General features: G+C 37.7%; 1 protein-coding gene across 1 annotated transcript in view; it reads left to right on the plus strand.

Moving 5' to 3' along the window:
- BABAM2 (BRISC and BRCA1 A complex member 2) overlaps window positions 1-25,426 on the plus strand; it is a 160,314-nt gene that overhangs the window by 78,916 nt on the left and 55,972 nt on the right. Inside the window, exon 6 of the mRNA XM_054394843.1 lies at window positions 2,238-2,347. Coding sequence (XP_054250818.1) covers window positions 2,238-2,347 — 110 coding nt within the window. The remainder of the gene's footprint in view (window positions 1-2,237; window positions 2,348-25,426) is intronic.

Here is a 25,426-nt window from a genome sequence, read left to right on the forward strand (position 1 = left end):
TTTTGCTGGCATGAGTGTTCATAATTAAGAAAGCCACTAGTGACTGTAGAACATACAATGTAATACTACTTTATTGATTAATGGGTGCTGTGGTCATATTCACATAATCTGTTTTGGGGGACCTAGGTTTTTTTTCCATTGTTTTGATTTTCCTTGATCAGTAAGCACCTAGATAGTGTTCTAGAAACTGGTTTTATGCATGGTGTCGACCTATGTATGCAACTCAATTATTAAATGTGAGATTAAGTAAGTTCAGTTTTGTCCACGTAGCTTGTCAGATGCATGTAGGTCCTACTCTGTAAAAAACCAGATTATTTAAAAGGACTTACAAGCAAAAGAGTATGGTCTCTAAAGAACATGATCTCTAAAGAACTGTATACGTACTCAAGAGAATAGGTTATACGTACTTGTCATCTCTTGAAGAATGCCCATTAAAATAACCTTTTTAATCATTAGTCTTACTGCTTAATACTTCTTTTTATTTGATTGACAGGTAGCAAATTAATGAGAAAAAAACAATTAATGTCATATTCCGCTTCAGGAGTGAAAGCTGTTCCTTATTTAAGTTTTTTCCTTAGTAATGGAAAGATATGAAATACTGGGGAAAAGGTCAGGGTGGGATTGTACTCTTGGGTATCTTTTGTTGTTGTTTGTCTTGTTGAAAAGATTATGTAATCTGTGCTGATTCTTCTGCTGCAGATGATAGTACCACTTGGAAACATAACACTGAAGGGAACATTGTGGGTTGCAAGACTCTGACTGTTACTTTTATGGGCAACCATGTCATATAATCCCATCCATATATGGATCATGTCCGAGTGGGACAGAAGCTAGGTTTTTGTCCTCACCACTCATGGAGTGCTGTCCTGCAGCTTCAGATTAAAACTGTGTTCTGATTTCTAGCTATAGTGTGCTCTAAGAGTATATTTTTTTCTCGGCTGTCAGAAATGAGCTGCACACCAAGGCAGAATTCACAGAATTTTGAGAAAAAACTGTCATTTCTGTCTCATTTTTCATCAAAGACAATTAGGCTTTTTTAAGACCCATTCTTCTCTGCAGCTTATCACTAAGTTTCTTGGCATGTTGTGTTCTGCACGTAATAGCTGGTATGCAGCTAGTCTCTCTGGACATTAACAGTTTCAGTCCAAAGCTTCAAATGGTACGAGATTGTCTTCCTGAAATCACTCAGCACTCCTTTTTTTTTTTTTTTTTTTTTTTTTTTTTTTTTTTTTTTTTCCCCCCAGGTAGGGCAGGGCCTTGTTGCAATGTTTAAATGATTTCCATGTTCCTTCCTCACAGCCGCTTGTAGGAGAGCGCATACAAGGACAAGGGCACACTGCACCATGTTGATTGTGCTTTGAGCACGTATCTGCTGGGTTATCTATTTCCTCTCGTATTTTTACAAAATGGATAAAAACAAATGCATCTTGACAAGTTGCTGTGCACATATGCAGAAACACGTCAAAGAAGGAAGTTCTTTGTGGGCAGCAAGTGGCACTGTATTACTTGCTGTTGATGAAGGTGACTGCACTGCTAGCTCATTGCTTTCAAACTGGAGTTGTGTGTAGCAGAAATACTGTGTGAGATTTATTAATTGGAGAGGAGTCAGATCCTAACCAGAAACAATTTGTTCTAGCTTATCCCAAAACTGTAACTGATTGTTCTGATACAAAGAAAACCCCAACTGTGAATGTGTTTTTATTTGTGGGTTTTTTTTTTTTTGTTCTCCTTACAACAGTTTTTGTAGAGTATGCAGTTATTTGCTGAAAGTAATGCATGGGTTTAATTTTCAGAAAACTTGGGGACAGTGACTTCTAGATACAAATTTCTGATTGCAACACCTTTTTTCATCCACAAGAGAATGAGGACTTGAGCATAGCAGAAATCTTGAACCATATACTACTTCAACAAATATCAAATATAAAATCTGTAATCTTAACTCCCTGATACAATGGCATTTGCATCTGATTTTAGTGTTAAATCAAGAATTCTTAAAAATGAAATCTACATCCTTACTGAAATGTCTAATTCAGCTAATTGAAGAAGAGCTACACTACTGTTCACTTGCTAACACAGTGTTTTTATTTTGATACTTTACAGGAAATTAAGCATGACGGAATATGCTCTAAGTACTAAAATAGTTTGCAAATTTATTCTTTCTTGCTATTTTTCAATGGTTATACTTTAGATTTCTCACTTAAGCATCACCTAATGTTTATTATTCTTTATTTTTACAGGATGTGAATGAAGATCCTGGAGAAGATGTTGCCCTCCTTTCTGTTAGTTTTGAGGATGCAGAAGCTACTCAGGTTTTTCCTAAGCTGTACCTCTCCCCTCGTATTGAACAGTGAGTGAGAGTTATTTTCTGGAGTGTTCATTCTACTTCAGCTCAAACTTTTCCATGTTTTTCTGGTGTATGTGCTGGGTGATAACAGGCTATAGCTTTTAATTGCTTAAAGTCATAGCAATTGCTGCAAGTGTGCATGTGATGGAGCAATGACAGGTTTTCTTTCTGCTAGTTCTGTGTCTATGGCTGGACCTCATATGGATGAAGAAAAGTCATCACTGAGTACATGTGACAGTCTTGTAATATCATATATGAAAACTGTGCTGCATTTTCCTGTTGTGTGTATTTGAGTGCATAGTGATAGCTTATTTTTTTGAGATGGTAAGTTCTCTGTTCAAACGTATAAACAGTTTGATTAAAGTACTGTTGTAGAAGATAAAGGGCTTTATTAACTGTAGTTTAGGAATTTGCAGCTTTAGTAAGCTACTTTTTTAAGGCAAATATCTGAATATTTAATTTTAAGATTGTTGAACCTTACCTTACCAGTAAGGTGGCCTTACCAGTTGGAAAACAGATTTGCAAAGAAACAAGCTGGTCCTAAACTGGAGGGGTGAGGATTAGAAATCAGTCTGCTTTGATTGAATTTATCTTCTTCTGTTTCTGGAATTAAGAATGTCTTAATGCTCCTCCTTCTCTTCAGTATCCCAGTCTTGTAATTTTTACTGTCAAAAAGTAACTACATTAGATTGTTCAGGTAAACAACAGTCAAACTGGTCTAGCATTGTTTCAGTGATGCTTTTTTTCTGGTCATACTGCAGTGACTTTTCCCTGAACTGGTGATGACAGTTCTGGGTAGAGGAGGAAAGATGGCAAATACTGAGGAGAAAAGATGAGAAGTGCTGACTATCACAGTTTCATAATAACTCAGTGATACAGGTTGTATGAGTGAAGAAGCATGATATCTTGACATTTTGCTTAGCAGGTCATTGGTCTGGATAAACTGTTGGATGCAGTCTTAAAATCAGAAAATGAAGATTGGATTTAGATAAAAGCACAAGACTTCACAGCTATTTTCTTTAGGAAAATGAAGGTTGCTCATACAAACACACAGACAAAATATTTAGCAGCTTTTACATTTTCATATTTTTTAATCAATTCACTACTTTTTGTTAATATTGACTGAATAATTGTAATCAAGTATATAATTGTCCTTCCATGTTCCAAAGGAGTCATTGTCTTAGCCATTATTAAAAACAGATGGGTTGTCACTAGTTTCAACTGTATTTTCAGCTCCACTCACATATTGATTCTTAAGTAATTCAGGCCACACAGGTATGTCTGTCTAAATGACCAGTGAGCTAATGAATTCATTGCTTATTTTCCCACTTTCAGTAGTATCTTTAGGAAGGTGTTAACCTTTTTGTGTCAAGCAGAATACCAATACAAAGGAACACTTTGTCTTCCCAGAAGAATTGCCTTTTATGTAAGTGCCCTAAAGAATATCTTATTTTAGATGAGTCATGTAAAGCAATATAACAGAAATAGTGTTAGTACATACCTGACATGTCTGACCTATTTATGGCTTTGTCATTTATAGCTTATGTAGTCATGTTAAAATCAAGCCAGTAAACCTTGAAGTTCCATACTACACCTTATCACATTATCTGTGTATCAGAGAGACTTCACACAGGATCACAGGGTGTTAGGGTGTGGAGATCATTGAGTCCCAACCCCCCCACCAGAGCAGGACCACATCTAGCTCAGTCTGTCCTTGTGCATTTATAAGGTATTCCATTTGTAACATAATTGTGATGGCATCCTTATGTTAGTTACTGCACCTTCCTTTATTCTGCTGGCTACTTTCTATGTACCATGTACAGGCATATTTTCAATTTTTGTTTGATTGTGCTTCAGTAACAAAGATATAGGTGTGTCTTGTTCTTTACCAAAACCAGTCTCTGCTCTGTTTAGCACAGGCTGACAGTTAGATATTTAACTTTTCAGTGTTTGGAAGCTGAAGCGAAAATACATACTACTTTATACTTTTTGCCAAAAGTACAAAATGCCTCAAGAAGCCCTGAGGATTAGTTTAATGACTGGAGGCCATGGCATGTTACATTTGAATTGTGTTCTGCTTATAAAAGTTCTTTCCTGCTGCTAACAGTAATTGCATCTACAAAAGCCATGTAAGCAAATTATTTCTTTTTTTATGCAGCAGATTTTGAGATGGAGTAAGCAGTACTTCACAGTTCCCAACATAACATTCCCAGGTAGTCAACAAAACCAGGAAAAAAACTAAATTTCCACAGTTATTTTGCTAATACTAAACTCTGTTCACCTTCGGAAGAACAAGCAAACAGTGATATAATTTTCCTGATGTATGAAAAATTTTCAAATAGAAATGCTTTAGCTTTGTAGAGAAGTACAAACAAAGGGCCTGTTTGTGTAGCATGAGTTATCTCCTGCTTTCCCAAGAGGTTTCATTGCTTTTGTGCTCTGCCATATAAACATCCATTCTCACATTGCATTTCTAAAAATGATACACGCCCACAGATCTTGTCAGCAAATTTGAGTCTTAGCAGTATGAATATGGTGGTTTTGCTTTGAAGGGTTATTGTGTAGTACATTTGCTGTATTTTTAGATGGATCATAAGCATAATACTAGTAAGACTTTGACTGCTCTGTCATAGATTCCGAAGGAGAGGTTTGCAACACAAGGGAAATGTCCACTTTTCATGGTTTGGGCGTAAGACATCAGTTGACTTGAAAAACCTCACAGAGCAGGGGGTAAAAATGTAGTAGAGAAGTATTGTGGCTCATTGGAGACAATATTGGTGGGCCCTTGACTTGCCTGGCTGCAAGACTGTCAAGTCTTAGACAGTTCTTAGAGCAGAAAAATAAAGTCAAATCCAAGCTTAGGGATGGAAAGCATTTGTGTTAATTTATAAAAATCTCAGCAATAATTATTCATAACTATACCTGGTTTAATTATTTAAACTACCTAATCTAAAAACATTCCTTTAAATACTAATTGATCAAAACACATTAACAACAATTTCTACTTAATGTTTCCTTAATTTGAAATCAGTCACTTAAACCTTTAATTTTATAGTTTTAAGAATTATTCTTTATTGCACTGCATCAATGGGCAGATGCCAATAACAGGTGCTTTTAATCATTTCAAAAATTAGATTAATGAAACATGAGGTATTTATGATACGTGCCATTGCTGTAGTATCATAAAAGCAAGTTTCTACACACTTCTGGAGGAAGTGGTGAGCTAGGAAACCCCATAGACTGACCACCCAGCTTGTGAGGATGGTGCTTGTCAGCATCTGTGTTTGTGTGTCCCTGGCTCGTCCTGCTTAATTCCCACCTTGGGGTGTAGGCCCTGGTTGCTCTTCATCCCCTACCATGGGGTGCTGTGCTTTGGGGAGAGGGTCAATAAGCTGAGCAGTGTCAATACCTGAGGCCCTACACTTGCACATACACCTGACCTGCTGCTGCTAGGTAGGCACAGACATATTTTGAAGTTGCTTTTTCACTGTCCTGCATGAGTAGCTGCTGGAATTTTTACCCTCTATGTCTCTGATGCGTTTCCTGGGTGTTATTCATAATGTCTCTAAACTTGTCAGAAGAAAGCATCCTGCTTGCTCAAAATTATCTTTTTAATCACAGTTCAAGAAAAAATATGTAAGGATAGAAGCACTGTCGCTCAGTGAATGTTGTGTTCCCTGGATTCACAGAAGTAATCCTGTAATAAACACTGTTGTCCTGGAGGGCTTTTGTCTAATAAATATAGAGACGTGAATATGCTGAGGAAACCAGCTGTCAGTAGAACTTGTTTTGCTTAAATGGAACAGGCTCCATGCTTTGGGAACAGAAATGGTCATTTTTTACTGGTCTGGGAGCTGTGCCAGAGGGTTCTTCGTGACTGAGGGTGGTATGCAGAGTTCGGTGACTGCATTTAACCTTCTTATATGGGCAGGGGAGAATAACAAGAACCTGGTCTGAACTCTGAGGCTTTGAATGTTTCTATATGTTTTTCACTGATGGAAAAAAAATAGAAGAGAAAATTAAATGGATGTATTTTCTTTAAGGCGGTTCTTATCTTTTACCTGTCCTTTCTGCTGGAGTTGTGAAAGGAATACTGTAGAATATTATTAATTTACTGCTAGGTACTGCTTCTCACTACATTTGAGATACAGGGGTGCTGGGAAGGGCTTTACCTTTAAAGTTGGTATGTCATAGTGCTGAGCACACATCACTGATTGAAACCTGCTGTTTCAGAACTGTCATGAATACAGAGTCTCTAAATGAGTGGTTACATTTAGGCCTTTTAACATGTCTGGCTTTGTAGTAGATAGCAGTAAGAGGGTCTTCAGTTTAGCTTATTAAAATGTGCTTGTTCATGCAAGTTGATGATTTCAGTAGATTTGCAGAGAGCCAAGGCAGGCCATGACATTTTCAAACCTCAGAGCATTTTGCAGACATGGAAAGCCAGGATGACTTTTGCTTTGCAGGGCTTTCTCTTCTGTTAAGCTTAGATTGGCCATGCCTCTACACCATGCCTGGCCAATGAGTCAGTGATACCTCGAGTGCTGTATGTTGCCATATCCCCATCATGCAAATATTCTGAAACTGTAGCCAGAACTGTAATCTGATTTCCAGTCTAGCTGTGCTTTGCTGCTCCTAAAAATCATCTGTTTTGCTACAGCCACCTTTTGGTGGTCTCTTGACAGCTTCAGAAGAGATCAGGGTAGACTGCAACTGACAGTCAAAACAATTTGACTTCTATTTCTATCCCCAGTTTTCAACTGTACCAGCTGTTCCTTTTTTCTGAAGTTAATACAGTGAGAGTAGTTGTGAGATTGTGTCCATCGTCTAAATGATGCTTGAATCAGAGAATCACAAAGTGTTAGGGATTGGAAGGGAGAGATTATATAGTCCAACCCTCCTGCCAAAGCAGGATCGCCTAGGGCAGGCCATACAGGAATGCATCCAGGTGGGTTTTAAAAGTCTCCAGAGAAGACGACTCCACAACCTCTCTGGGTAGCCTGTTCCAGTGCTCTGTCACCCGGACTGTAAAGAAGTTTCTGCTCATATTGAGCTGGAACCTCCTGTGTTCCATCTTATACCTGTTACTCCTTGTCCTATCACTGGGCACCACTGAAAAAAGACTGCCACTTTCATCTTGATGCCCACCCCTCAGATATTTATAGATGTTGATAAGATCCCCTCTCAACATTCTCTTCTCTAGATACTTTAATGCTGTCCTGAAATGTTTCAATTAGTGAGATTTTAAAGCTGATTTTTCTCTTGAGTTGAGAGACTAAACAATTAGACCTCATTATCGAGGTGTGAAATACTCCAGGCACTTCAGTGGGACTGATCTTTTTGCTAGGTAATGAGGTACCAGTTTCTCTGCCTAGCAGATTAAGGGGCAGTTTCTCCTCGGAGATTCTCCTTGCAGCAATCCAGAGCTCAGCCTTGCCTCCAGTCTCCAAGAAAGGTGTAAAAGAGTGGAAGGTTGAAAAGAGTTTGCGTCTTCCTGCACGTTTGATCAGATTTTTCACAGAGTGTCATTCTGTATTATTATAAGGTTCTGTAACCTAATGGTGGAGGGAGTATTGCTACATGATATATCAGGTACTTTACCCCTTAAAGGATTTTCTTGTATAATAGAAAATTATGTATATGAAATTGAATTAATAAGAATTTACAAAAGAAAACAGAAACATGGTTCAAGATACCCTTCTCCTGCTCCCTTCCTCTACATACTTCTGACTAGAGCAGAATGATATATGGAAATGTGAATAGTTTTGAACACATTTGTTTTATTTAGATACAAGTCTTTCAGCTGTGTTGCATTTCTTCAGTTGTGTACATGTAGTTCATTTCAGGCTGCCCTGATTAAATCGGCTGTTCTGTTTCCTATTATGTGGTCCTACACTGTGAGTATACCATGCTTCATTGTAATCATCTGTATTTCAACACAGGCACCTCTGAGTACTGCTGTAAAGCTGTACTCTTCTGAAATATCCTCCTCAGCATTTTTACTGTGGTATCACTGCTTCTAGGTATGTTTACCCTCCTACAAAGAATGATAATGAAGGAAAGGGGGAACAAAGTAATTTTTCTTTAGGACGTCAGGCAATATTACTCATAAAGGTGTTCTTGGTTTTTTACTGTTGCCTGTAAGTTTAAACTTGTGTTTTGTACAGTGAGATTGTCAGAACCACTATTAGTTAAAACTAATTCCGGCAATGATACTGGAAATTTCATCTCAGTTACTTACTGGGCCAATATTTATTACTTTTGAAATCTTACCTGTATTTGCAATAAGGACTTCTGTTATTATGTATTTTCTTAGATTGTGTTTACTCTGCTAGTAAATTAATTTCAGCTTTAGAAGAAAAGGTCTTAGGGTTTGTTTGATGTATCAAATGGTTTTTGGCTTTTCTGTTGCCTGTGTTGTTCTTACAGTTGGGGGAGGGGTGTTGGACAGTATTTTTATTGCTTCTCTGCCTTCCCTGGTGAAATAATGAAGTGGGTTTCTTAGATACTTCCCAGGACATTGGAGCACACACATCAGATTCATCTTCCGTTCCTGAAATGTTTTCATAGGAGAAAAGGAGCTGCCTGAACAGAATCAATCCATGTTAGTACTGAGCTGTATCTGCCAGAGGTGGGGTTGGTCTTCTTCCGTATCTAAGAATTAGTAAGAATCTTGGGGTTTTTTTTATGTATGACCTTTTGTTTTAAAGGACTGTGTGGGCCAACTGTAGGCCCTTGAAATGTTTTCCATAAAATTAGTTAGGCTGCCCAGAGAAATGTGATCTGCCATAAAGTGTCATCTGCCATTTTAAATTTTATTTTATTTTTAGCGGCTTGTGACACGGCAGTATTAAAGCACGCATGAGTGTCTGGTAACTGGGGTTAAATGTTAACCTAAAAAGTTCCTGCCTAGATGTTTCTTGAAAATGTAATGAAAAACAATCAGATTCTACCTGAATTTTTATGTATGGAAAATGATCTTGGTGTTTTTTTTGGGATTGTGGTTTGATGGATGATATGCTGTTGTTAAATACTGCTTTAAAAGATAACAACAATTAAATACAGAGTTGCTGGGAAATCACAACTGAAGAAGTAGTTTCTCTGTTGTTAAATGTGCTTAATTCCACAGACTGTCTCTTAGGAATGAAATCACAGAAGAGACAAGTTTCAAAGTCTGAGGCTTGTGCCAATTTTTCCCTAAACGTAATCACGTCACAGAGGGCTTGTCTTTAAGTTCATAGCTGAGCTTTAGCTGGGTGCATTCTGAGTATTAATTACCAAAACTGACAAATATTAATTACAGTGAGTTAATCAGAGTTTGTCTTGGCAGCAGATGCAATGAGTATAGAAAGATACAGTTACTCAGCAGTTATGAAAACTCAAATTTCCTAGAGTACACTTTGAACCCATTTTTGTTGCCGCATGGGTGTTTTTCCTAGTTCTTGATGGAAGTCCGAACCCACCACAACAGAACGTGATACCACCTTTTACAGAGTGCACTTTACTGAAGCTGATTTTTGTGTATTTGGAGTATGTGGCTTGCTTTCTGAGTATAGTGGCTACATCATTTGTTTTCGGAGAGCTTCAGAGAAGAGAAGCTTCCCAGGAGACCTTATAGCAGTCTACCAGTACCTGAAAGGGGGTCTGTGAGAAAGCTGGGGAGGGACTGTTTACCGGGATGTGTAGCACAAGAATGAAGGGCAGTGTTTTTAACTAAGGAAGGGTAGATATAAATTGGCTATTAGGAAGAAGGTCTTTACTATGAGGGTGGTGGAACACTGGAAGAGGTTGCCCAGGAACGCAGTGGAGGCCCCTTCCCTGGAGACATTCAAAGTCAGGCTCAATAGGGCTCTAAGCAACCTGATATATATTGGGGGTGTCCCTACTTACTCCAGGGGCTTTGGACTAGATGACCTTTAAAGGTCCTTCCAATCCAGTGCATACTGTGATTTGATGAACTTCATTCTGAGTGCAGTCTGTACGTTATAGTCTCCTGTCTTAAGAGTTTTTCTAATTATTTAAAGCAGATAACAAAAAGTCATCTACTGTTTAATGCTTGCTTCTGTATGGTCATGTTCAATGGGTGCAAATCTCTGACCACTTGGAAGGGTTAAAGATTTTCAGGGAAAAACTCTAAAAAAATGTGAAATGCACAGTCAAGTTCTATGCGAAAGACCTCAGTTTTAACTGCTGCTGTTGCCTTCTCTCAACTGCCCCAACTGGAGAGAGCTGTCAGTGTCCACTAAGAACTATGTTCCTTTTGCTGAATTTTTGGGAGGGAATGTGGTAGCAAGGAGAGTGTGGTTTGAGGAGGGTGGCAACGGAGCAGCCCTGCATGGAATCCAATGGGCAGGAGGGAGACTGTAAATGGAGGGATCTTGGCCCTGTTGTCTCTGTGATCAAAAGAAAGGACCAGAGCGTGTCCTTCACAATGAACAGAAGGATTCAGTCTCCTGCCAACCTGCCTTTTTCCTGTAAGCTTCCCAAGTTTACAGTCATACTAGGCACCACTTAATATTTTTCTTTGCTTTCTGCCTCCCTCTTCCCTGCCAATAATCAGTGTCATTTTAAACTTAAACCCTTGTTTAAAGGAGCTTTATTACCTCCTGAATTAAGCAATTTAGGAAGGCACCGTTTCCCCAATATAAGTTGTGGCTGACTTTTGCAATATGACTACTGGGTTTCTGGGGGCTTCCTTTTCTCTGATTGTTGTCAAAATGTGATTCAATGTATTCATTTAGTTTAAGGCATTTGAGGCAGTCACAGTCTGTACTGCTGCTGAAGTACATGAGCTTCTCTGCTCACGTCAATATTAGCTGAAACTCAGTTTTCTTTCAGCACTTGCAGACTGAACCTACCTGGAGAATATGTATAAAAGATATATTCCCAAATGTGAGAATTTATGTTGAATAATCTTTTCCTAGATAGCATATTCCCCTTCAGAAATATTGGGAACTTCTTTTCTAGGAGCTTTCCTCTGGAGAATCTCCTTAACAAATCATTAGGGTTTGTTGAATTGTAAACTCAGCACAGGTATCTTGTAACTAGATTAAACTTCAGCTTCCTTTAAATGAAAATGCAGATTGTAGGCAACTTAGAAAACTCATTCTTTAAATGTAATGGACTTGCTGTATTTTGTAGGTGTCCTTTTAAAAAAAAAAAACATGTAAGCTGATCTTTGTAGAAAGCAGAAACAGCCAAAACCATAATTGTCCAGAACAAGGCTTCATTTGAGTTCTGTACATTTTGCATCTTTTGTTCCTTTACATCCAGTACTTTTCAAGGACTAGCAGGACTTCATTAATCTGCAGCCTGGAAGAAGTCTACAGAAATAGTTAGAGTTGGCCTATGGGCCACCTCACATCCAAGGAGTTGCATACTATATTTATAGAATTTGTAGTGGTTCCCCCCGCCCCCGATCAAGAAGAAATTTGTACCTGTAGTCCTCTTCTGCACTTCAAATTATTATTGTTGCTCTCTGCTCACTTTTGTTGCAAATCAATGAATAATTCTGCTGTTTTCAACAGCCTCTTAAGGTTTGCACCCTGGTCAGATTCAAAAACTGGTGTCAGGAGAAGAACCTGGATGTTCATCATCCCACTTTCCACCCTTATTTTCATTGGAAGAACCCCTAAGCACTTAGGTAGGGAGCAACTTGTGTGCTCCACCCAGTCTTTGATCTGTATGATTAAAAACCAAAACTTTGGTGTACGCTGTGAGACACACCTTACATGGTTTTGGGTTTTTGGGGTTGGGAAATTGTTGGGGGGGAGGCGAAGCAGACATTGATATATGAAGCTAAGAAAATTTGGAAATGCTTATTTAAGACATTTATCAAACATGGTGTGGAGTTAGCAGTGTTTTGAAATTCTTTGATTGCTGTGGGTTTATAAACCATTCCTGACTTTCATGACTTCTACAAGTTGTGTAGGCAATGTGTTAATGGAAAAAAAAATGGTATGTTTTAATGTATAGTTTGGAAAACATACATGTATGTTGACAAAGAATGTGATAGACTTCAAATCATAGATCTCGTGTGATATGTGCATGCTGTATGTGTCAAATATCCCACAGAGGAAAACAAGTTAAATTTGGCAAGAACTGATAATTTAGAATTTGAAAACGTAGGTAATTTTTGTTGGGTTTTAAAACTAAATTCTTAAAGCTGATTTCTGGTCAGGGACCACTGAAAATATATGAGGAGGAAACTTCAGCTCTTTAATAATTTCAGTGGACAAAACTGTTAGTTCTAAAGCTGCAGACAGTACAGTGCAGTGGAAAAACCTGTACAAATAGAGCGAAACAATTCTGCTTGCAGATATTTGCTGCTGAAGCCAATGGAAGGATTGTGCTCTTCTGTGTGGTTTAGTGATGTCAAGCACTACTTGCTGGAGGCAGCTGTGCTACTGCAATGCTTTCCTGACCTTAAATAGCCTATATGCTGGGTAATGAAAGCACTCAAATATAAATACGGGGCACATAAGGACAGAAGGAGACTAAAAGAGCCATCTAGGCCCCTTCCCTCCCCTGAATTAGTCAGTGTCTTCCTCAGTGTTCTTCTCTTCTGGTATTTGTCCAAGATATTTACAAAACCGTTTAGACTAATTGTTCCCTTGTGTTGCCACAGTACTGTTTATTCCATATGTTAAATACTACGTGCAAAGCAGTTCTGCTTTTCAGCCTGCCTGCTACTTGCTTTCCTTTTCCTTTCTCTATGTTTGCCTTTGATAGCAACCCAAACAGCTGTGCAATCTCTGTTCTGGGAGGTTGTGCGTACCTAGCAGCATCCTGCTGCTCTTCCCTTGTCCTCCTTTTGGGGCAAGTAGGATTTTCTGGGATGTTTTATGGAAGCAGTTCCTTCAGGTCATGTTTTTGGTCAAATTCTCAAACCTTGTTTTGGTTGGTGGTTTTGATCAGGTTTTTGTTTGTTTGTTTTGTTTTGGTGTGGGCTTTTGGTTTGTTTGTTTGGGGGGGTGTTTGTTTTGGGTTTGTGGGGGGTTTTGGGGGGGTAATTTCCTTTTACTCTATAATGGTAAGATGGTTAGTTGTCATGTCTACATTATTACATAGCGATCCATTAATTTGTTCCGTTGTTCAAAAGATTGTGTGTGTTTTGTAGCTGTAATGAGGACTGTGTAGCTCACTTCCTGCCACCTCAAATCCTGTTGTTTTCAGTTGGTGCTCTGGGTTTTCTTCACTTACCTAGCATTTAAGTCTTTCTTACTGCCTTTTGTTTTGTTTTGTTTTGTTTTTTAATCTTTAAATTCCATCTTTGTTTTCTGTTTTGGCTGTTTGTTTTCAGCTCTTCACACATCTCTGAAAACATTTTTGAGAAATAAACCAATGGGTTTTTGCACATCAGGTAGCAGGTTATTTCTTCAGCTGACATAGAAACTTGAAGGAGAGATGCAAAATTCATGTACATCATGACAAAAGAAGTTTTGCTAAAAGTTTAGGCACTGTTTGATTATTAAAAATCTAACAGCCCTTGTAACTGTCAATACACAGAATCAGTGCTTGTCCAGAACACTCATTTAGTGTTGTCTGTGATTTCAGTGCTTTTGTTCTTTATATTATATAATATTTTAAGTTTTTTATAACTCTTTACATGTTTATTCTACATTTCTTTTTAACATTATTTCTCTCTACAATCGATTGCTTCCATTTATAAAAAGAATAAAAATGTAAGGATTTTTATGCAACAATGAAAGCAAAAGAAGTCCATTATATTGCATTGGTCAAAACCTGGATTGAACAACCATTTTCCCCCCTTCATGACAGTATTCTAGAGTATGTGTGATTTTTTTTTTTTTTTTTTACCTGATTTGGTTTGCTAGTATTACATTAAAGTTTCATCACACACATCAATTTATAAAATCACAGAATCACAGTATGTTAAGGGCTGGAAGGGACCTTGAAAGACCATCTAGTCCAACCCCCCTGCCAAAGCAGGATCACGGTGGAACATACCCAAGTGGGTTTTGAGTGTCTCCAGAGAAGGAGACTCCACAACCCAACTGGGCAGCCTGTTCCAGTTTTCCGTCACCCTCACAGTGAAAAGACTTTTCCTTATGTTTACATGGAACTTGCTATGCCTCAACTTCCACTCATTGCCCTTGTCCTGTCATTGGGCATCATGACAGGACAAGGGGCAATGGGTGGAAGTTATATATATTAATTTCTTTAAACTGTGATAGGTACAGTGGCTTTTTAGAAAATTTATTTGCCACAAATAAGTGGCATATTTCACATGAGAGTTGTAGAGCTCTTTATTGGAAAGGAACTCTGAATCATCCAGCCCAGCTTCCTGCTTGACATGGGACTGCTGCCAGCACTAGCTCAGTTTTTGTGTAGCGGGGCCTTTGTCTGACCACGTCTTGATCATTTCCCACATTTGAGATCCTACAGCGTCCCTAAGGAACCAGTCTGCTTCTCTGCTACCTTCCTTATGGGAGGAGTTCCTCCAAAAGTCTAGTCTGAGCATCCCAAGGCCTCAGTTTGCGCAGTCCTTGAGATCATGAATGTCCCTCTGTATTGAAGCTGTGCAAGTTTGTTGGAGCTGTATTGTACAGTGGTGTCAGTGGTATGCCACTTAACCACGGGTGGTGTGCAAACAAGGTACTCTTCACCCCTGAGCTGCCATTCTTTCATTTCAACTTTGAATCAATAACAGAAGAGATGTTAGCACCGCTACTTCCTCCATAAACTATTCTTTTTTTTGGTCAGTTACATCATGATTCTCCAGCAGTGTGGAAGGATGAAATCTTAAGCATCTATTGCCAGCTAAGGCTTACCCTGGCTGGAGGTTAAATTAAGTTCCCATCTCACTGCTGACACTGTAAAGGGATGACGTGAGGAGGGAGGGTATGAGTTTGCTTCATTCTGACAAGTATCACCAATGCATGGTCATTTGGGAGCAGCTGATACATGATGTAATTTAGAGCAATGTAGGGCAGTATGGAACCAAAAATAAAAGAATTTGGAGCAATGTTATGGGTGGTAATATCCCTTTGCCACACCAAGGCACATAATACAGAGAAATCACTTTTATCTTTAAATAACTGTTTACTGAAAACTTCTGGTCTCGCTTTCATACACAAATCAATTTATTTCCCTTTCTTAAATTTAATATACTACATCAGAATGAAAAAAAAAATCCACCCCACAAGCCTCCTGAAATAGAACCATCAGTCACTAGCAGTGAACAATCTTGGCAACACAACTGACATTGCTGTGTACTTTCAGCGTACAACTGAGCACACTTCAAATGCTAGAAAAAAGGATAGATTTACCCTGGTTTTGTTTGTTATACTAATGCTGTGGAAGTCTAGCACTCTATTTTTGTTCATCTACCAATCTGTTCAGCATATTTTTTTTAATAGTTTAATGGTAGAGTCTATATGCAACCACCCATATTACATCAGACTGCAACTGGAATGTTGTTTACTTTTCACCAAGGCAACTCCCTGGTTTTTTGTTAATTAATATCTAACAGAATGACTCCCTTTAAAGTCAAGAATGTAGGGGCGTTCTGGATTTAATGGTACACTGTACTGAGGCCTTGTAGCAGCAGCATGTTTTATGCAACTGGCCTATTGAAAAATACAGTTTGGGGTGCTGGGTGTTTTTTTTTCTTTTTCTTCTTTTTTCTTTCTTTTTTTTATGTGTCTGTATTTCCCTTTATTCTTCCTCAGTTATTTTGGACTGATGTGTTTGTACTGGGTGTGCATGGTCCTTTGATACCTGGTGCTATTAAGCTATGTTCTTAAACAATGAAATTAAATGAAGAAGATTTAGGGGAAAGTCGTCTACATCAGTAGCCTCTCCCTGTTCTTTTGGGGACTAAAGGAGAACTTACATTTCTGAGGTGATCGCATTGGCAACTGTGGCTCATGTTTGAAATACAAACATTTTATTCTTTGGTTCTTTCTGACAACATCCCTTAAATGTCTCTGTTACAACTGTACCACCAGAGGTTTTTTAGCTAGTTTTTTTGTTAAATCTTTACATGTTTTGTCCAGGCTTGATTTTTAAATGATGCAAGGAATACCGTATATACCATTTTCTTACTTCTATTCCACTGATAAAATAGTTTATTGTTTTTTTAATCTGAACATCTGTAACTTTTCCACAAGCTTTAATGTGTTTATCTTCTTGTTACCCTTCTGGGATAAGTTAGTACCAAATATTTTCAGGATGTGTGAATGGATCCATGTGTGTCAGAAAGATTTCATGATTAGAAAACAGGAATCAAATAGACTCCCTTTGATAATCTTATTCTGTACCAGATAAATGTTGCTAGGCTTAGAAATGCGATCTTTCTTCTGTTAAGTTTTGTACCTAAAATGTCTTCCCACTTAGCAATCCTTGTTAATCACTGCCCTGCCTTAACTATATAGACTGTCTTGAGGATATATTCATTTAGGTGCATTGACATGTGATACAGGTTCCTCTGGCGTCTCCACCACTGTCATTTGAGCAGTATGTTCTAAAGATGAATAAAATTCAGTATGTGCAGCAGTTCATTTCTTTCTGCTGTGGAAAAGAGATAGTTCAGTATAATATTGAGCCTTGACCTTTGCCAGAATATCTCAGTAATGTAGAGATAAATAGATACTGCAATTGGCAAGCTGGTTATAATTGTATGCTAAGGCAAACAAAATCACTTTGCATAAACCTGTAAAAATACTAGATTCTATTTTAAGAACAAATACTAGGTAAATACTGTTCCGTCCAAAATCTGCCAATTGCTGATTATGTTTGTGTTCAAGTTTGGGTTTGTTTTTTTTTTTATAAGTTCTTTTGTTGTAGGAGGACATCTTGGCAGAGCTTTGCATGTGTGGTTAACTGCTTGCTGAGCCACAAGCAAATAATACTGTACAGTTAAGCATTTCTTCCTGCATCACCAATTTCTATTCTCTTGGGCAACAAGAGTTCAAATCTGGGCAAAGATGACAGGCATAAACCTGTCTGATTGGATTAATAACTTAGAAACTGTTGCTAGCCTCCATAATTCTTTTCAAGTTGGTCTTGTGTTAAGTTTCTCAACCCAGCAAATAGATAAGTGAATAACTCTTGAATCCTAAAGGACAGAAGCAGAATCTGTTTCCCATTTTCAGACTTGGCAGATAGGACTTCTGCTAAAAGAGGTCAGAAGGGGTATGTGAAAGCCTGATAGGCAATGATGATTCAGAGAGAGCTCCCAGTATGTTGGCTGGGGGGCATTTCTTCTTAAACACTATATAGTTGTTGCTTGTGTGTCATTTTCAGTCTCCCAAACTGCCTTTTCATAGAAATAAGAAGCAATTAATTTGAGGAACTGTACGTTTCCAAGCAGTGTGCTCATTCACACCTGGAACAGAGCTGTGAAGTAGGATCAGTTTGATGAATATAACAATAAAGAAAAATGTCTTTGTTATCAATTAACTTTATTATAAAATCAGTTCTACACAGGGAAAGTCATATTTGTTGTTGTGTGTTGCCAAGGAGAATATTCTGAAATTTTCCCTTTATCATACCCATGTTTTGGGTAGTAGTATCTATATTTTGGATTGTGTCATTAAATTGAACATATGGAGGAAATCTTCCTGTGACTTAAATATATTTTTCTTTTCCTTTTTTGTTGGAATGACAGTGACAATCGCCAACACTTAAGAGGTTGAACTTATGTTACAGGAACTCAGGGAGCTTTTTGGAAATAGCAGTTCTGAAATGAAGATGATGTTGTTCAAGGACTTGCCTTGTAATTTTTTTCATATCTATGACATGGCATGAATTTGACTTGAGTTCTCTTCAGAATGCTGCAGTAGGCCTTTATATGTGCAAAGTGAAACCTAAATCCTTAGGAAGGAAAAAGACAAACTAACTTTGGAAATTAATTTGATCCTTTGTAATTGCTCCAGTGTCTGGGCAGTCTTGATATGTGCCCACTGAAGAGACGTTCACTTTGATTGGGATACCAGTCTCTCAAACTGATTTTTTTCAAATGGGCACTACTGTGGCTATTTTAGACTGGTTTATGCAGAAAGTATCCAAAGAGTTGGTAAAGTTTAGTACTTTTTTGAATTAACTGTTAGAGTAGAAATAGCTGTTTAATTTGGGTATGAATTACCATATGAAGAAGTGGGGAAAGTATACTAATATACTAAGAGAGAGCTTTTATGTGTAATTTCTGTTTGTTTGTTTTCGTTTTGTGGTTGGTTGTGGTTTTTTCTGGTTGGTTATTTCTTGTTTGGTTGGTTTGTTTGTTATTTTTACAAAACTGTAAGTAAAGTTACAGATTTAGAAAAAAAAAATCCTATATGCTCAATTTTATAAATGTGTTTTTAAATTCAAGTGCTTCCCTAATTTCTCCAGTGTCTCATGCAACCTTTTCCTTCCCTTATTCCTTTTCCACCTTTTCACCCCCTAAATTCTCAAAGCTGCTGCTCTGGGAGTGTTCCTGCATCTCTGTCTTCTCAGTCGCTTTGTTCAAGTAGCATACTTCTTTTGTCTTGCCAGTCCTTGCCCAGAATTCTTTTCTTTGTGTTTTTATCTAGTAGAAATACATTTTTAAAGTATGGCTATTTTAGTTTATTTTGGGTTTTTTGCCACAAGGAGCTTTTTTTATTCTCTCTTTCCTGCTTCCTTTGGAGTTGTCTATGTTTCTTCTTCCTTTAATGTAGATTTATGTTGAAGTAAAGACAAAAATGCCTGGTCCTCAATATCATTCAGTAGAATTTGGCAATTCTGATGATTCCCTGGTAGAGAGATGGTAGAGCGTTGTATTTTCAAGGCAAAGTATGACATTTTAAATTAAAATAATTTTTGTATCTTTGGGATCTTGAAATTTGGGCTTCCCTTGCTTTTATATGTACTTCATTTTTATTTCTTGTTTCAAGTATGTCATTGGACATAAATTTCAACCTTTCCCAGCATTTGGCTAGAGGAGCTACGATTAGTTATTTTCAGTCCTGACCAAGTTTGCTTAAATGTCCTTCAGATTGACACTAATTAGATACTGAATAAATACATGGTTCCTGGATAGCATTCCCAAGTATGGACCATGGCTTTAGATAGGTCACTTTCCAGAGCAGGTCTCCAAAAAGAAAGGAATTTGGAGTTCATGTTACACAAACCATAGGGGTCTGAGATCGATGTGCAAAGACCCGAGTGTCTTCATTTTTTCCACAATACATAGACTTTCACATACCTTACTAGACAATAAATCTGTGCATTTTAAATACTATTTTTCATTTATTGCCAAGTAGAAAGATCAAAGTTACACTTCTCGCAACTACTTTTGTCTTTCCTACTCTGACAATATTTAGGATACCGATCGTATTAGAAACTTACGGATACACTAAATCAGTAGGTACTGGTTGCATGTCACTGGTTTGGCAGACTTGGAGAATAGGATGTGACTCATAGTAAAGAATCATCTAGATAGTAGTATGCAGTGTTTGAAAAGTGTGTGATGTATATAGCCATGACCTCCAGTCTGTTCAGTAATACTATTGCAATCACTAATCTTTAACAAAAAGCTACTCTGTCAAGTCAGTCAGAAGAGAGATGCAAATCATTTATGATGCAAATCATTTGCATATCCTTTGTTTGGGAATTGTCTTTGGTTGTATAGCTCAGCTGCTGCAAACAGGCAACCCAAATTTTCAAGGAACTTACAACATATTTTAAAAAAGGCTAATTCCATTCTTCTTGACCACTTCTGCTTTTCTTGAACCTTTCACTTGAGATTTCATGTGAAGTGTAAATCTGAAGTGTCTTGAACCCCGTTGCCTCTGACTTGCACGGTTCTAGAATAATACCACGCATCAGATACTATCATTATCGTAAACTTAAAGTGCCTTTTTTTTTTTTTTTTTTTTTTTTTTTTTAAATTTACAAGCTATATTCTTCCACAGTAGGAAATTTCCGATATCTTGCTTCTGGAAATTTTGCTGCATCTGAATAAGGTAACATCAGTTCCCTGACCTGCAGCATTCAGAGATGGCAGCAAGTTTGTAAGAAAGAGCTGGGAAATCCATTACTGATTGAATTTTATCTGATTTTAATGTGGCAAAGAAATTGAATAGCAACTGGGAATCAAGTTGGTTGTCTTTTATTTCCTCATAGACAGCTCTTTGGTTTGCTAATCTCTTTCACACCAGAATTTTTTATAAATCTTGTTTGAACTCCCTGTGAAATAGCTAAGTACTCACTTTGACTTTAGCTACTGAATTTATGTCCCATACTTAGAGGGGATTCATGTGGGCTTTTATCCTGAGTTTGGAGGGCTCATGTAGATATGCTTTTGTTGGTGGTGCCCTACGGAAAACTGTTTAATATTGAGATGTGCTAATTTGCAGAACTTCAAATGAATTGATCTATCTAATTGTACATGCTGATATTTTTACTTCAAGTTCCCATTACTAAAAATACATCAGCTCGAGTTTGCATTATAACTCTCTTAAAGATACAAAGGAGAATGTTGTATAAGTAAAATATTTGTAGTTGTCTTCTCTCCCTGTCCCCCCACCTCCCCAAAAAGTTTAAACAGGTTATCCCTCCTCACTTACATCTGCTATATATCACAGTGACTTGAAAATAGAGCACACAAATAGAATCAAGCAGCAACACTGACAAAATGTATTCATTTAATAGGTTTTCGCAGCAGTGTTTGTGATTGTTAAAAGACCTTTAGTCACAACTCCAGCATTGCCTGTAAGTGGATCTTCACTAGTTGTATGTGCATCCCTAAGTCACTACTGTGTTTGAGTGATGTGATTTACTTGCACTCCTATTGCAGGATCTAGCAGCCAGGTGCACGTGTACACAGATATATCACTGTACCCAGGAATTTGCTGGTGTAGTCTTTAGGCCAGTTGTGTCTTTGTTTGACTCCATCTACTGTAAGTTCAACATACTCTGTCTCCCCAAGTAAATAGGGTTTTGGGTTTGGTTGTTTTGTTCATACTACTTCATCCCCACGCAAGAATGAATAGAGCTGTTTTTGTAACTTTGCTTCTCAGTTTACTTCCTTCACTCTCTTCTTAAACCTCATCACAGTAGCTGTTTTAGTGTTACAAGTCCTCTTTCAAACAAGCACATGCCATCCAAATTGTGGGGATATGTGAAATGTAATGTTAGGCAACAGCTGATATCATCAGAGGGGACTGCATTCTAATCTGGGGTGGGGAATCTAGTACAGTACCGTTTGCAGACCTGTGCATTTTTATAAACTTAGTCATTATCCATGACACATCACTTGTGCTTGCAGAAGAGGGCAAGTACACCTTGCAGACAGGGTGCTTTTCCAGACATTCCACACAGGCTGTGTTCATGTCAGACAAGTAAGTTGGTTGTTGCAGAACTATTGAGGTATTCAAAGGAGGATCTTTTATTTATTTCAGTGTTCCGTTCCTTTTCTTAATCTAAAGCTCTTGAAAGGTATAACATGTTTCATTTTGGTGATCACAAAATTAGTTACTTAAAATCCATCTCTAAGGGAAAAGAAAATAGAACCCTTCTAAAGTTCTCTCTTTCCCCTCCCTTACACATACAACTACTTCCATTGCATTTTTAAGCAAACCTCCTCATTTAAATAATTAGTGTCTACTTTAATCATGTAATACTGTGACAATCTCTCAATATTTTTTTATGCTAATGGAGATAAGTGTGTGTGACTAAAATTCAGCATTGTAAACTACCTTGCAGTAGCATCTGAATCATGCCCAACCAGAAAATCGCAGTTATGGAAAATTATAGCGAAGTTTACAGAAACAGGGCTAGTACATAAAATATTTTGCCCTAATAGTGGCTCAGGGACTTCAGTTCATGTGTATTCAGTAATCCTGAATGATTTTGTCTCATGGACTTACGCAGCCTACCTTTTGAATATACTGCAACAGGGAATGTCACAGCTCCATGGCATCTTCTATGCAGATCTGCCTCCTTTTGGTTTTGAACCTAGCTCATGTTTGATTGGTGTAATATTGATCCCTTTTAGAAACTAGTCAGTGTTACTCACGTTTTCCACATCACCCATCATGTTCTCAGTCATACTCCTGCCCCTATGTTCTGCACTTCAAGATTAAGTTGTCCTGCAGATGACTTTCTACTTTCCTCATAATCTCACACTTCTCTTTGTTTTGGCTTTTTATTTGGTGCTGAGCTGACATTGTAACTGTACTGTCAGTTATAATCCTGAGATAAGATGAACGCTCAGTTTGGTGTCCTTTGCTTTTGGATTTAGGATTGTTTTTTCCACATGCATCACTGCATATTCATCTGTGTTATGTCTCCTATTTCTTGCTGTCTTCCAGTTCTGCTTCAAAGCCTGTTTATTACTCATCATGGTTGGAACTTACATTGACTACTAATAACATACCATCACTGGACTGCCACCCAGCAGGTCATGTGTTTGCCAGGTCATTTATGAACATTTTGAACAACACTACTGAACCCTACTGCTGACTTGACTCTGCCTAGAGCTAATTATTTACTCATAGTTCTTAGTGACTCTTTGAAAGAGCTGCAGTAGATATGTGAGACAGGACTATGCCTAATGGAGAAGGAATCACTATAGCTTTTATGTAGTGCATATGTGCTGGGAGGGAGGTTCTGGAATGAGGACATTACCCATTTGCCTGAAGCTTAGGGAAGCCCTCACAAGAACAAACCTCAGCTTTCATCATGTATTTGTCTTTTTTTTTTTGCTACCTCCTTCAATTCATTTTTCTCCGAGTGACTAACCTTATCATTGCTGTGCTTAAAAACACTGGGATGACCAGTCTTGGAGCAACTTTGTAAGCCTCTAAAGGAAAGTTTGGGGAAAAAAAGTGGTACAGTTGCATTAAGGAGTACCCTCTGATTTCACCAAAATGGAAACAGTTTAAACTCCAGAGACTTTGTTGTAACACTTCAAATATGTGCGTACAGCAGCTTTTCTTTGTATTAGAGAGGTTTTATCCTGCAAGAGCTAACTATCCTTGTGTAACAAGCAATTGTTTTATAGTAAATCAGTAGGAAATCAAACACTGAGGAGCTTTTATTGGAAATCTTGCTACACTGAGAACAGTTTTGTTCTGGTTTGTTTTGTTCTTTTTTCCTTTTAGTGTGTAGCAGAAAAATCTGCCCAGAGTTTTCTGAAAAGTCAAGTAGTGGAAGAAACAAGGACAGCGAGGACATGTACCCATAGGTATTGCTTGTATTACATTTTTTAGGTAGCTTTGGGGTTGAATAATGAGAACTAATTTCTGGGGAGGCAACAACACTTCTGACATATATTTTGGTTGTTGTTTGTTTGCTGGTATTTCTGGTTTGGTTTGGTTTTTAATTCGAACTGAAAGAGATGGACAGAGTACAAAAACCTTCTCTACCTTAAAAAATTGTGGTAGAACTTTCATGTTTTCTGCAGTAGCCAGTGAACACAGTCAAGTTTTCATTAACTTCTGGTGATCTGACTGTTCTTTTCCCTGTTTGTTGATTCCTTCACTTTCTTTTCATTGAGCAAGATTAGTAAACTTACTGTGAAGCTACTAGAAATTCCCAGAGATTTTTCTATAATACTATTTTCCAGGGGGCAAAAATAAAACAAAAAAACAAAACCAAATTAAAAAACCCAACACATTAAAACTGACTGATGGACAAGTTCTGGGGAAAAAACAGTCATATCTCTAAACTTAGACTAAAAGGAGTTTGCCAGATATTTTCAGTGTTATGAAGCAACTCCTGCTTTCCAGTAAACTTGGAAGCTGGGAGAGCTAAGAACCTTTGAAATTCACTGCAGTTGGAAATTTCTTCATGTTTTCCATTATAAATGTTTTTATTTTCTTTCTTTCTTTTATTTAGAAATTTTTCAGTTGTGAATTGAGGTTTTCCACATGAGATAACTGTTTCAAAGGAGCACTGTTTTGAAGCTTCCTTAGGACTATATTTGCCTTACTAATTCAGATTTCTTTCCCTTGGAGGCATCAATATATTTGATGTTTTTTTTTTTTCCTGTATCAATGTCAAGTTATAACTTCTTCAGATGTAACTTGCACCTCAGGTTTATAGAACTTTATATGAAGTTATTTGTTTGAATATGGACCTGTGTACCCTAATGGTAAAGACAGTATATTACTAATATATTAGCACTCCTGGGGTTGTGGTTAAGAAGGCATGTATAGGAGCTCTCACAACAGTAGTTTTGACAAATGATTGACAGAGGGGGATGAACTTTCCTGTGCTTGTTTTTACTCAGGAAATATCTGAAAAAAAATGTTCATCTCTCTGTATTGCTTGTGCAATATCAATTTAATCAGTTGGGTTTTTTATTTTTTTACTTTATGCTTCCAGGTTAATCAGTGGGGTGGGTTTTAAGGGGTGTTTTTTTGGAATTGCTGTAGTTTTCTGCATAGGCTGAGGGTGAAGTCTTGGCTGCATTCCCGCTGGCAACATCTGCTAAGGACTTCAATGGAATAGTAACTCCCCCTTAGATACTTTGCATGGTGGAAAACTGCTGGCTTCCTAAGAAAATTAATTTTCGTACCTATAAAATTAGTATGATTATGTTGTCTGTGCATACAGGTGTCTGTTATTTCTGCCCTACAAACTTTTTTTGAGCCTGCTAGCCAATTTCAGGAAAACATAGCAGGAGAGTGGAAGTCTTGAAAGTATTAAGTTCCTATAGTTTCTTGAATATAACCGCTTAGAAGAGGCAGATTCTGTTACTGACACCAGAAGGAAACGCTGAAGCCCCCTGCGTTTTCTGTGAACAGAAAGTCTGTATTGGAGAAATAAACTCTGAATATCCTAATCTTAGGAAGTGCTCAGTCAGAATTTATTCTTTATTAAAATATCAGGGAAAAAAAATCTCTCAAATCTTAGTCAAGATTTGTATTCTGAATGTATTCTCTGGTGTCTTATAAGGCATGAACATCATTTGAAGCTTTTCCTTTGGCAAAGACATTTAGGACATCTTTCCTGTGTGGTTTTTCTGATGTTTAATAAGGAGACAACTCATGCTGTGCTGTGGCTTTAACGCAACTGTTGAAAAGTCAGTCCAATGCAGCGTAGAAGTCCATTGGAAACTGAACTTTGTTGCTGTGCTACCCGTGAACT

The sequence above is a fragment of the Indicator indicator genome, chromosome 2, assembly GCF_027791375.1.
Source record: "Indicator indicator isolate 239-I01 chromosome 2, UM_Iind_1.1, whole genome shotgun sequence".
Lineage (NCBI taxonomy): Eukaryota > Metazoa > Chordata > Aves > Piciformes > Indicatoridae > Indicator > Indicator indicator.